Source organism: Mytilus trossulus, chromosome 5, assembly GCF_036588685.1.
Source record: "Mytilus trossulus isolate FHL-02 chromosome 5, PNRI_Mtr1.1.1.hap1, whole genome shotgun sequence".
NCBI lineage: Eukaryota > Metazoa > Mollusca > Bivalvia > Mytilida > Mytilidae > Mytilus > Mytilus trossulus.
Genome location: NC_086377.1, coordinates 71694550 through 71707993, shown reverse-complemented (window position 1 = coordinate 71707993; position 13444 = coordinate 71694550). Strand labels below are relative to the sequence as shown.

Sequence of the window (13444 nt, the reverse complement as noted above, 5' to 3'; positions counted from 1 at the left end):
AGAGCATTATTGTTTCTTAAAGTGATTCAAGATAAGAAACAATCGGTCTAGTAGATGCAGTGGATAAGATTATTAGGGAAGCAACTATTTTTAATATAAGAAATTATCAACACTCTTGTGTTACCAGTGTAGCGTGCGACATATCTAGCATTTACCCAGGTCTACTGACAATTAAATGAAAATTAAAAGTTTGCTAGTAGAGATCATGAAAATCAGCAACAAAAAAATGTAATAAACTAGCAACGTCAATATAATTTACCCAAGTACCAACAACGACAACACAATTTTGTCCATTGCTAAAATTTTCGTCGAACCATAGTTTGGATTTTTGTCATGATTCACAAGAAAAGTTATACCATGTAAATAACTTTGACGTTTCCAGTTATCAAGTAATTAGTAGTTTTGGCTAATTAATTTGAGCAAAAATACAAGATTTGGGATTGATATGTTACACATTTTCTGCTATTCAATATTTGTTGAAACATTTGTTGAAACGATGATAGTCCGTCGGAAGGGGACGATAAATGGCTGACCCGTGTTAAGAGAGAGCCATATCTCTTGCAAGTTAAAGACACCCTTGTAGATTTCGAAAAAGAGTAGGCTAATGCCGCTACAAGGCAGCACTCGCACCCGCAAAGTGGAAAGGGATTAATATAAGTTGTAAAACTTGTTTCCCAATCCACTATAAATAAATATGTTTAAACTAAACTAAAATTTGTTGTAAGGGACTATTTCAGAACTTTTAGCTGAACATTAATAGGAAAAGTTTTGAATTGAAATTCGGAGTGACGTGAACAAAAATTCTCCACTACTGGGGTATTAAGTTTGAGGTGACCGTTTCCAATTTGTCCAACTAGTTCCTTACGCAGGAATGGCTTGGTCGTCTTTGATCTTTCGTTGAATGTGTGAACAGACATTTGTCCTTGAAAAAGTTCAAATACAGGCACCGCACTATTCTGGAAAGATGACCTTTGCACAATTCTTGAACACTTTTAGTTTTGTTGTGACAATGCGCAAATCAGTACCCTCAAAATGTTGGACTTTGTTGTTGTATACCTGGAGATGTAAAGGTAGTCTAACTAGTTGAGTTAGGGGAGATCTTCTTTAGCTCAATTGGTAAGAGCGCTGCCTTTAAAATTGAAAAGAACTAAAATCATTGTCATGATTTAAAAACATCATCGATATGAGAAAAAAAATGTTTTTGTCCTGTCCCGATATGTTTTTTTTTAATCGCCAATTGTTAAATATATATTTATATTAATACCAAAGTGTTTAATTTAAATCAACTTAAAACAATCTATAAACAACATAAATCCTTATTATGAAGGGGTAATTTTTTTCTTATTTTTGAAGGGTCAGTTAAAGTTTAATAATCAATAATTCGGCAATAGGATATAACTGAATCCATTTCTAAAAGGGAAAATGCATTCTTTTCCTCTTTGATACATGTCAACCATTATACTTGCATGTACTAGTTAAAATACCAATGCAGATCGACATATTTAACTGACCTAATTGCAAAGTTTGAATAATTTAGAAAATTATAACACCCATACCATTGATATATCACTAGCAGTGACATTGAAATTTCCCCCAATTATTTTTTGATAAATTATAACAGTTTTGTCTTACAGAATTGGAATAGTTTTAGATCGATGTATACATATTTTGGTCATTGGACCAGAATATAAAAATATCGGGTTAGTTCTCAATTTGAATAAATCTGGTATGGCTGAATCCATGCATGAACCCATCATTTCAAAACAACACAACGAACTGTTATTTGTATTTACTTGCGTAAAACTGTTTATGCTTGAAGAAGTCTGGTCTTGAGACCAAAAACAGAAACACTTTAGACATTAGGCGTCAGTGCTAAGTTGTTTATATTTAATTAATTTAAACAATAAAATATTACATTTATGCAGATGATAGCGCTATTGTCCAACAGATTTTGGTCTAAAGACCAACTAAATGAATGATATCAAATAAAATAGTATCAATCTTATTTTTCTGGTTCTTAGACCAAGAACAAAATTTAATGTAAAATATAATGCGTATAACACTTTTTGGTTCTAAGACCAAGAACAAAATTGAATGTAAAATATAATGCGTATATTGCTTTTTGGTTCTTAGACCAAGAACAACGTGAAAATGTTACTCTAATCACAATTGTTCATAGACTAAAAAGGTACATTCAGTATATATACATAATCAACCGGTAACATTTTGTTTTCAAATATTCAATAAGAAGATGTGGTATGATTGCGAGTGAGAATACTCTCCGCAAGGGACCAAATGACATAAAAAAGCTATAGGTTTTCTGTGACATACGGCCTTTTAAAAAGAGCAAAATCCTTACCGAACCTTCAACAATAAAAAGCCCCGAAATGATGCATATTTCTGGTAAAGAAAAACGTGAACCATACAAGTCGAAGTATTTATTTAAAGATGAATTTCATATAAATGTTTCTGTTTTTAGATCTATATTAATTGATTACATTGAAATTGCATATTACTCTGGAACACTGTATTTGAAATTAGATTTATTTTTCTAACGATTTTGTGAACCGGGTGTATCTGTCTTTAATATTGAAATATACGTTGTAGATACTAATTCGCTTCACCTAAAATGGTAGAAAACTTAAAGTCAATGATATTAACTATCATTTATCCATTAAACATCACTACCCAACTTAAAATGCAATTAATAAGCTTAATGAATCAAAAGTTAAACGTTTATTATTGGTATATTCTATTGTTTTTTTTTCCGCAAATTTCTGGTGTTAAAGTAAATGATAAAGAAATCCACAAATGTGTCACAGTGACTGCTGTACTTCCTTACGCAGAGTAGCTATATGATTATTTCTATGACAATTATTAACAACTACGCAATATCTAAAACATTTTTTTTTATATTATTTCTATAGGGACAACAATAATAATTATAAAAATAACACATGTTCGTCAAATATTTCTCCTCTTTGGCTAGCATCATAGTTATCCTCCAATGATGGTCATTCTCCTTTGTTTCAGCAAATCTGTCTATTCTGTAGATATCTTTTCTGCTCTTACATATTTCAAAGGGAGATCTTTGACAAATTTATCAAGATCGTACTTTACTTCATAGCCTGTAAAAAAAAATCAATTTATTTTTAAAAGATCTGAGTATTAATGAATAATAAATTGTGGACTAATTTTGCTTGAATGTTGAAACTATAATGATACTAGTAAAGAGTAACTGACTTCGATCAAGTAGTGGTGACAAGCCTAAAAAAGTACGTCCATCGGAAAATAGTACAAACATGTTCAGGACGATGCAACGCCTAAAAGTAGTACTTTGGAAAAAATCCATATTACAGTAAATTTGATACATGGCGTTCAGTTTGCAAACAGATTTATAACAAAGTTCATAAGTAAAACAATTTATTGAAATAAATATATACCGAAACGATAGTTTAGTACAAGTACTGTTCTGTAAAAATAAACGCCAAGTCTTTTTTTGTTGAATTGCTTCATCAGGATTGCTACCATGGTTTGGAGAATTTTAATAATATGATTATTTTACAACTTACATACATTTTGTACATGTGTTGATTGAGTACAAACATTTCCACTTTAATTTCTTTATACGACAGAATTATTTTGTACAGTCTGATATTATATCTGATAACACTTGTCCTCCAAATTTTGTTTTAATAAAACAGTACTTACCTTTTCCTGTCTTCATTAGTATTTTTGCAGTGTACCAACACTTGTCTGGATACCAAAATGCTTCAACAGACGTACCAACTTCAAATTCCTATAACATAAATGAAAAATAAGCATCTTACAACTGCACAAAACATATGATAGATTTTATACCACACCGTGTATTTCTTCGTGTCTAGACCAGAAAGATTGACAAGGTTTAAAGACATGGCCGACTTGGCTCCACCTATCTAGCAGTTAAACTCGTCCTAAAAGTAGATTAAAAAAAGCGTACTACATGTATTGTCGTAATCTGTAAACCTTTTAGCAAATCTTCCCCTCTGAAATTATATTGCCAGATTTATCTAAATTCGACAATACTCATCATTGGAATATTTTGTTTTAAAAATTTTTATGATCCCACCTGCCAACTAATATGGCCCACATGGCTCAAAAAGATTTGGAGTAAAGCACAAGTTTTGAGAACTTTTTTTTCAAAATTGCTCTGGATAGAAAACATTCTTGGAGAGACAGAAATGTCCAGAATGTTCAAATTTGCCCACTGTCTATTTACGCCAATACTGTCACAGCCAGAATTATTCTGTAATCGGAGATTTTGTTATAATTGTTTGTACACCTTTTTTTTATTCTTTTATTTACCTTTGAACTCATCCTTCTTTTCTTCTTGTTTAAAGTGTCACTGCAGTCATTTTTCAGTTTTTGTTTTGGAGTCGAGACTCTACCTGATACCTGTAAATATATAAAAAAAATATGTTATGTATATCTTTTTTATGAAAAGTGTTCTAATGACAATGGCACGTCACAGACAGTTACAGTAATATGTAGTCATAAACAGCAAACAAACTTAATATACAAATCTATATTGACAAACTTAACGTACACTTGACATACTAGACTGATATACATAATAGTCAACAAACTTGACGATACACACGTTGGAACTAAAATTATCCAATGAAAATCAATCATTTGTAAAGGAAATGCATATGAATAATAGAATCTGACAAAATAAAAAAGGAGAAATTATGAATACAGGGGTCAAAATTATTTTGTAACTTGCAACGAAAGCAGAACTACACGTGTACGAAACTCAACAAATCTTCCCGATTTTAAGTTAATTACGTACACTCAGATCAAAGTTAATATCATTTGTTGAACAAACAAAAAATGTCTAATTGTAAAAAAGAATGAGTAATATGATTGCCAATGATACCAAATGACAGAGAAATTAACAGCTATAGGTCACCGCACGGCCTACCATTGTTAGCAACATAGTCAGCTATATAAAAGTCCCCGAAAAGACAAATGAAAAACAATTAACAAAGAATTAGAGGACATTTTTTTTTTTATTGTTAGGTAAATATATACGTAGGTTATAAAACTTACAATAGAGTAGTCTACTTGGCTTGTGTGTTTTTCAGTATGTTGACATCTAATAGATTCTTCAAATTCCTGAACTTTCTTTTCTAAACAAGCTTTTGCTTCTTCCTGTAAAAACATCATTGTTTTCAGAGTTTGCGTATTGAGAACATTTAAATAAGAACTATTTTATTATTATGTTTAAAACAGGTACATAACATGCAAGATGTTTATTGTATAAACCATTTTTCTTTGTTGTCTCTCGTATTTATTCTAAGCTGATAAATATGTTTGATTAATTATGTAATGCAAGATAAAGATCAGCAGACTGTATGGTCAATTGAACAAATCTTTATGCATCATTAATGTGATCTTATAACTATCGAAAGTCTGTTTCAGAATATTATTCCACATATCATCAACAAAATAATAAGCGTTTTGTCTAAAGGGCTATTACAGCCCTATAAAACAGAATATTCAACTTACCAATTTATTGTACATTTCTTCCAGGGTTTGGTATTTTGTTTTTTCAACTTGTAGCAGATTACCAGATTTTTCACTTTTATCAATCTGCTTATCCAAGACAACTTTGAGTTCAGTCTCTGATCTCCTCAATTGCTGTAATTTAATTTCAAGTGCGCTGCATTTTTTCCTTTCTTGATTCAACAATGTCTCGAAGTCCTTTGTTTTCTTTTGTTCTTCTGTCAACTTTGATTTTAATGTTGATGAAGTAGTTGACAATTTTTCTCTTTCGGTAGTCAGTTGTTTTATTTTACACTCACTAGATAAATATAATAAAATTACTCAATTATTTAATGGGTAAATTCAAATCGGCAAAGACACATTTTAAATGCTTGTCATGAAGAAGAAGTGAACTATTCCCTTATTACAGTAAAACCAGCTTGCAACAGAAATTTGAGAGTCTAGTATTTCATATTAAAAAATTTCATCAACAAATTAAAACATTAAAATTTAAAAAAAAATATCTCTTAACAGTAATTAACAAAACGGTAGTTTGGGAATAATATTGTAAACTAAAACAAATCAAAATGGCAGTTTTGTGCCGCCAGCCATGCAGTAGGGATTTATGATTTAGATGCGCGTTCGGAAATGCACCAAATGATGTTCAAACATTGAAGTACGCAATCATATAAATCAATGACATTTGGAAATCCCGTGAAATGATAAAATTCAGAAAAAAATTGTCATAAATGGAGGCATGAAACTTATTCTGTATGTTCGTTTAAGGTGCTAAAATACCTTTCATTGATCTTTCTGTCAACATTTCTGACGGATCTGCTTTTGTTTTCCCAGGTGTTTTCTTTCGATCTGAACTTACACTACAAAATAAATCCAGTGATATCATCAAAGTTAGTAACTTCAATACTGATATAAGTACAGTGCGAGCTTTTTTCAGTAATATTTCAATATACCGGGGTTTGTTTTAAATGAAAGGTGGGCTTATTACCAAAAATATCGATGCGATCTATGAAATTGCACTTTTTATACATTAAGAAAAAACCAAAGTTTACAAAATTACAAGGCTGCAGTCTACATCAACCACCAAATACACGACCTATCGAAAAGGTTGACGAGATGAATTTGCGATTGACATTTCATAAATACATTTTTTGTTTGTGATTTCGATAAAACGAAAGATCTTTGGTAGTCTTTGTGCAACTTATTCACAAAATGTATATAATGGAAAATTAAAAGCTTGACAAATTGTATGGCGACTGCCTATATTTGTAAGGCTATGTGTTGTCTCTAGATAGTTTTAGTTTATATGTGTCGTTTGGTTGCTGTCTCTCATAACATTGCCTGCACATTTCCTTTATTCTTGTCTAAGCGTTTATTAGGTGTTTTTTTGTGTTTTGTTTTCGTGAACAATTTTATAGGTGATAAATCTTTGAAAACTGGTGTGTACATTCCTTTTTTCATAATTTATTTTTAATATCATAATATTACAAATGAATTTCCTTACTGAGGTCGATGAAATGCTCCAATTTTTCCTTAAACTGTGAATTAAATTACGAAAGTCACGGTTCTTTTTTTTTAATAACATTCCCGATATAACGTAAATGTTTGCTGAATGCCTTTTGAAGCATATTTTACAAACCAAGAAATGAACAATTAATAGTAAGGAAGTATCGTTCATTTTCAAATATAAAATCAACATTTAAGAAAATCATATAATGCAGTGAATTTGTTTTACAGTACAAACGACATGATTTGCATTTATTTACCTTTCTACTTCTCTCTTAAATACTCTCCAGTCTTTTGTCTGTAATGTTTCTTCCAAAATATGTATTTGGTTATCACTAGAAAGCATTGAAAAATCTCTCAACTGTGTAACCTTTAAAGATCCTCTTGGAGTATTTCTAATTTCATTCATTTCGAAAGCGAAACAGAATTCTAAAATTTTTCTCCATACTGAATCCTTTGATTTTGCAATTTTCAAAACAATTTTGTACTTGTTATGAAATTCTCCCGCCTTTCTGTCCATCCCTAGAATGGTACATAAAATATCTTTCCATTGCTTTACTTCACTATTTTGCATGCAGCTAATATCTGTATCTCCTACTATTTTTGTTGCTTCTTTTCGAAACACCTTTACTAAATCAACAAAACTTGTCGGTTTTCCTATTGTATTAGATGCATTGTGTTCATATCCTAATTGTAGCGCCAACTCGTCTGGTAATTTGTTGTATAACCGACATGTTACCATGCTAATAGGTTTGGTTTGGCTTGCGAATAAACATTGTAGCGCATGTCTTGTATGATTACCACCTAAAGTTTCAACTGCTACTTTGCCAGGTTCTTGAAGAAGCTTTGACAAATTATCTTTATTAGTAGTAACATCGCTGACAATGTTGCCAATGAGAATTGTATGACACATTTGCTGATTTTCATAAAATTGTTTTAGACAGTGAGCATGTTTCGTGTCCAGATTTCGAAAACAGCGATCATCGGCAGGTGTAACTAAGTTCTGAATATGTACCTTTAATGTGTCTCCTAAAAGTAAACAAATGCTATTATTTTAGAATGGAAAATCAGCAATTCAAAATATACAAAAAGATATGTTGTTCAGTTAATGAGAAAGTGTTTGAACATTTGAAATAAAAGTAATATTTCTGAACTTTGATATGGTTACAATTTCCAGTACCCGTATACGCAATACGAAAAGACCTCCTCGGTGGTCTTGCTTCTGGAAGCGATCCTTGTAATCGTGTGTTCGATCCCCAAGTTTGTTCAAAACTAAGACTTACCCATTTTTACTTTTTCGCCAAACATGTAACATTTCGTAGTAAAAGAAAAGAACTGAGAAGTACTGGGTTAAAACACAATTTAGCATGCTATCTAGTACAATATATGAGTGTATTAATAAAACATTAACACTCAATCGCCATTATATGCCCATCATATTTGCCACTGGACGTCACCGTCATCGTAATCGTCATCGTCGACTTAAAAATTAATACCTGCAGCTTCTCCGCTGAGAAAATAACCGTCTCCAATGTGTCCTTGTATGATGACTCTTCTTCCGGAGTGTTACATAATGAATAAAGCCTAACGTCTTGGCTGGGCTTGTTGGATAGACACATATAATATAATATTTTCCACTGGACATTTAACATAAATTCAACACATTCACTATTATTTTTTTAAATGGTTATTAAACAAAAACAGCAACTAGAGAAACAATATATTACGCGATGTCTAAAAAACAGACAAGTATAAAAAAAAAAAGAAGATGTGATATGATAACCAATGAGACAACCCCTCACAAGAGACCAAATGACACAAATTAACAACTATAGGTCACCATAATACGGCCTTCAACAATGAGCAAAGCCAATACAACATTTGGTCAGCTATAAAAGTTAAGATTAAAAGACACTATACTTCATACCATGAGTAGCACCTACTAGTATTAAGAGAATGAAGATGGTATATAATACCTATTAAATAATCGTCCAAAATTGACTGCTCCACTGTAACTGGTGTGCTATCGGAAACGTCTTCTTTATTCATATGCGCTTCAGTGCAAGAACTCATGCTACGTTCTAGAATATCTTCAACTGTCGATGCATCTGTTGCAAAAATAAAATATACATAACATTTTCGCATCGTAATTATGGTTTTTATTCAAATAGTAAACAATTTTCATTAACATGTTTTACTTGATCTTGGTCTCTTCCAGTTTTATTGTAAAAGCATATATATATTAAGTGGAATATGTTTTATATTACTTGCATACCTATTTTAATTACACATGACTATTATTACGACGCAGCAGATCAATTGTTTGCAAGAAGGAGGATTAAAAAAATACCTTCAGAACTGTCCATTGGTGACAATAATTTCGTGTGGACTGGTGACATACGCGTCGAGGATTTTCTTTGCACATTATCCAATGTGTTGACGTTGTCGTCAGTCCTGGTTAAATCCTCCCCTCCCGGTACATCTATTCACAGAAAAAAGGCAATATCTTGAATTAGATTTTTCGTATGTGTCACAACAATAGAATGGAACTTTGCAAACACAATTATTATAATGTTAATTTTAATGTATGTTTTGTAAAAAAAAAATCTTCTAATTTCTAGTATCATTTTTTGTACGGATACTCGAACAAAATCGTAACGTTCGCGCCATGTTTTATGCTTTAGAACTAAGTTCAACGAATAAAATTGACCACATGACCCATATTATGATTCAGTGAATAGAAATAAAAACTCTTAATTATAACAGAAACAAAACCAATCTCTGTTGCAGGAAGTCGATGTGGCAGGAAAACTGGCAATTCTGGTACGATAAGGCCTGTTTTTGGCCCCCCTATTTTCTCATTTCTTAAATTCTGTTTCGGAAAGCTACGTTTTATGTTAGAATAGTCCCTGAGATTTGAATGTTTGTTTGGGTGAACTTCAAAACCACTAATATTAGCAACTGGGTGAGGTAAGTTGGTAGACTTCCTTTTATAATTCAAATATTGTAATTATCATTCATTTTGCAGGTGTTCGGTGCGCGAACGTGACACATGATTTTTTTTTATTCCAATGTCATGTCATAAGAACAGTTTTAGCTGTCTAAATTGCCATTATTTTCTCCGTGTTACGCCGGTGCGTGTTCAATTTTTTAATGAAACAATGACAATGGAAAAAATAGGGGGGGCAAAAGACCTTTTGTCCGTATAGACGGCCTGTCCATTATTATTGAATATTTTACGGATACAGCTTTTCAATTGCAAGTTTTACACAGCTCATAATTCCATAACTGCATTTTTTATTACATTCCATTTATATTGCCCCCCCCCCTCCCCATTTTTGAACATTGTATTTCAGTGGCTGAATATTCGCAAATGTAATACGGCGATAATAGGACCTCTATAAAATCGTTACTTGTCATCTCGCATACTAGTATACTATAACTTCTTTTATTCATAAAATATGAATTAATATTATTGGTTATGGTAAGAGTTTTTCAATCTGTTTTTTTTCTCATATTTATGAATTTGTTTATATTTTGTAACTTGTTTTCACGAAAGCGTGTGTAAATATCAAATATGTATTAAAAGAATCACATCTACCTGAAATATTCATATTAACTTGGTTCTTCGACTGATCAATGTTATCTGTTGAAGATGTCTGTAGCTGATAATTATCTACGTTTGCTGTAAAAGTTATGTACATATTGTAGTTAAACTTGTTTGCTACAGTTATATTCTTCAGTAAAAAAAAGACAATTCGAATTGGACAAGTAAACATAGAAAAGCACTCACCGCACACTACTTCAACTTCATCAAAAACTACCTTGACCAAAAACTTTAACCTGAAACATGCACCTTCAGTGGACCGTAAAATTGGGGTCAAAAGTTTAATTTGGTTTAATTTAAAAAGATCATATCATAAGGAACATGTGTTCTAAGTTTCAAGTTGATTGGACTTCAACTTCATCAAAAACTACCTTAACCAAAAACTTAAACCTGAAGCGGGACAGACGGACGAACAGAAGGACGAACGAACGGACAGACAGACGGAAGAACGAACAGACAAACGGACGAACGAACAGACAGACGGACGAACGAACAGACAGACGGACGAACGGACGCACAGACCAGAAAACATATTGCCCCTCTACTATCGTAGGTGGGGCATAACAATATGAATTAAAAAGTAAGGGTTGGTAGTTTTTTTTTAATTGGTACTTCATGGAGAAAAATAGAGGATTCCGAATATCTGACAAAAAGTCAAAATCAAGAGTAGCAGTTGTCAATCCTCGGAGTCACCGCTACTCTCCTTCTATCTTTAGATGGAGGTACGGATTCGGCCGAGTTGTGACGAATGCAAGGAAGCCAATATCCATACATATACTATATACTCATAATACAAGAACAACACACAAATTTTAAATACATTTCTCACCTTTCAATGAGTCCCATATTTTCATAAAACCTGAACGAGTCTTGACAGCTGGCCCAAAACCAAGACCTTCGCATAAGTTTTTCAAACTATACATTTTCGCTTTTCCAGATTCATATGTAACCTTAAATTATAAGAAAACATCATGTGTTTTGTGAACGTTGACAAGCATTGAACATGAAGCCAACAGTCGTATTTCTGTATTGACGAAAACTAATATACATGTATTGATCGATATTGTGTTAAGTCTAGTCTAAGAATAAAATAAATGTGATTTGTATGACCGTTCCACATTAAAATGAACAGTTGGTACTTCACAAGGGTAAATGTAATAAGAATATGCAGCTTATTGATGGATTAACATTTATAAAAGTATACTTCATTTTGAAAACAAGAGTTGAGATATTTGTATAGAGAGATGTACATGATCAATCAATGATTTTGTTTGAAACACTGACATGATGTCAAGGAATTCAAAATCTAAATGTACTTGCCCTAGCATTTGAAGATGTCATTCAATACAGAAGAAGAAAAGTTTTACTATTTCAGTTTATAGTTTTAGAGTTTCCTATGTTTACAACTCCAAACCAATGTTCAAGAAACAATAGTATACAAGTATACACAGGCATTTTTCATTCACACCAATTTCACGTGAATATAAATTCATGTGAATCTCACGTGAAATTCACGTGAATTTCACCTCAAACGAGCTTATACGTGACGTGAAATCAGTTTACGTGAGTTTCACATGAATCTCATGTGAAATTCACGTGAACTTCACATGAAAATTACATGAATTTGTTCACGTGAAATTCACATGAATTTTTAAAATATAGTATTTCATACAACATCTAAATTTTTAAATTCAAGTAAAATTTTCCCTTTTAGAAATGGAATCAGTTATATATAATCATCATCAGATTTTTTAATCCCCAAGGGTGACTGGGGTATAGAAATTTGGTCATTTGGTATTCTCCCGACCGGCAGTAAAACGCTTACCGAGGTAGGGCGTCCGTTTGGTTGTGCGGGATGTATCAAGTTCGCAGTCCGGTCAGAAGGGGGACGTTAAATCCGATGCCTCGTGTAAAGAGAGAACAACGCTCTTTGCACGTTAAGAACCCTTGCAACAACTCTCTGAGGGGTCCGTAGGTGGCCTGTTGCCAGGCAAAATTTCTGTCCCTATCTAATATACCCTCTTTCTCCGGTGGCTGTCTAAATTTCTCCGACCATCATCACATATGACCTCTATTGTACCAACCTACCTATGGTTTTTATTGTGAACTTGTTCTCGTCCTGAATATGCATAATATATTTGCCACTGGACGTTAAGCAACCAATAATCAATCAATCAATCCCATCGTCTTCATGCAGTGTCATCAGTTTCTGTACGCGGTTTTCACGAGGCTGTATTTTTAAAAACAATGTTGTACTTAGTATTTGCAGGGCATGGTTTCAATGTATATTCTGGAACTGGTCGGTAAAGAGTGGAATTATTAGTGTAGTCGAAAGAAAGATTACTATATGATGGAAAATTGTATGCATATTAAAATTGTAATTAAAAAAGGGTTAGTGTGAGGATGAGAATGACTTTAGGTTAGCTGTCGGTTGTGCATAGGTAAAAGCGGAATTTTGTGCTTGTGTGCAGGGACCAGATGCATCACTGTGGTGTAGGTTTCGAAGCATTTTTAGTTGAGTTAGACATTGTGTCACTAGGCTAATTCGGCAAATTAGTTCGTTGAATATTATTTTCTATTTTGTCAGATTCGGTTGTTGACTCTGCTTAGTACTGGCATTGCAATTCCGCATAGACAGAATATTTTCAGTGGCCGCATTTTTTTGCATCATGCTGGAGCTCATATAATCGGAGCCTGATGTGATAGCTTTACCTAAAATAATTAATAATAAACTTAAACCAACCACAGCTTTGTTAAAATTTTACATTTTTCAGTAAATTAAAC

The 13444-nt window shown here is 32.5% G+C and overlaps 1 protein-coding gene across 1 annotated transcript; it reads right to left on the bottom strand.

Moving 5' to 3' along the window:
* Positions 1-2121: 2121 nt before the first annotated feature.
* Positions 2122-11649, bottom strand: LOC134718268 (uncharacterized). The gene is made up of 11 exons (XM_063580762.1): positions 11490-11649; positions 10655-10738; positions 9404-9535; positions 9030-9161; positions 7314-8082; positions 6328-6407; positions 5554-5870; positions 5095-5196; positions 4348-4437; positions 3712-3799; positions 2122-3128 (listed from the first exon to the last, which is right to left on the bottom strand). Exons 1-11 carry the CDS (start codon positions 11581-11583, stop codon positions 3043-3045), a joined length of 1974 nt encoding a protein of 657 aa, XP_063436832.1. The 5' UTR covers positions 11584-11649; the 3' UTR covers positions 2122-3042.
* Positions 11650-13444: the final 1795 nt, after the last annotated feature.

Excerpts from the sequence above, each read along its gene's own strand:
- LOC134718268 (XM_063580762.1), bottom strand. The coding sequence starts at position 11,583 with ATGTATAGTTTGAAAAACTTATGCGAAGGTCTTGGTTTTGGGCCAGCT. Across the intron at positions 9,536-10,654 it reads AGTTAATATGAATATTTCAG|ATGTACCGGGAGGGGAGGAT; the intron begins GTAGATGTGATT and ends TTCTGTGAATAG. Across the intron at positions 5,871-6,327 it reads GACAGAAAGATCAATGAAAG|TAATTTTATTATATTTATCT; the intron begins GTATTTTAGCAC and ends TAAATAATTGAG.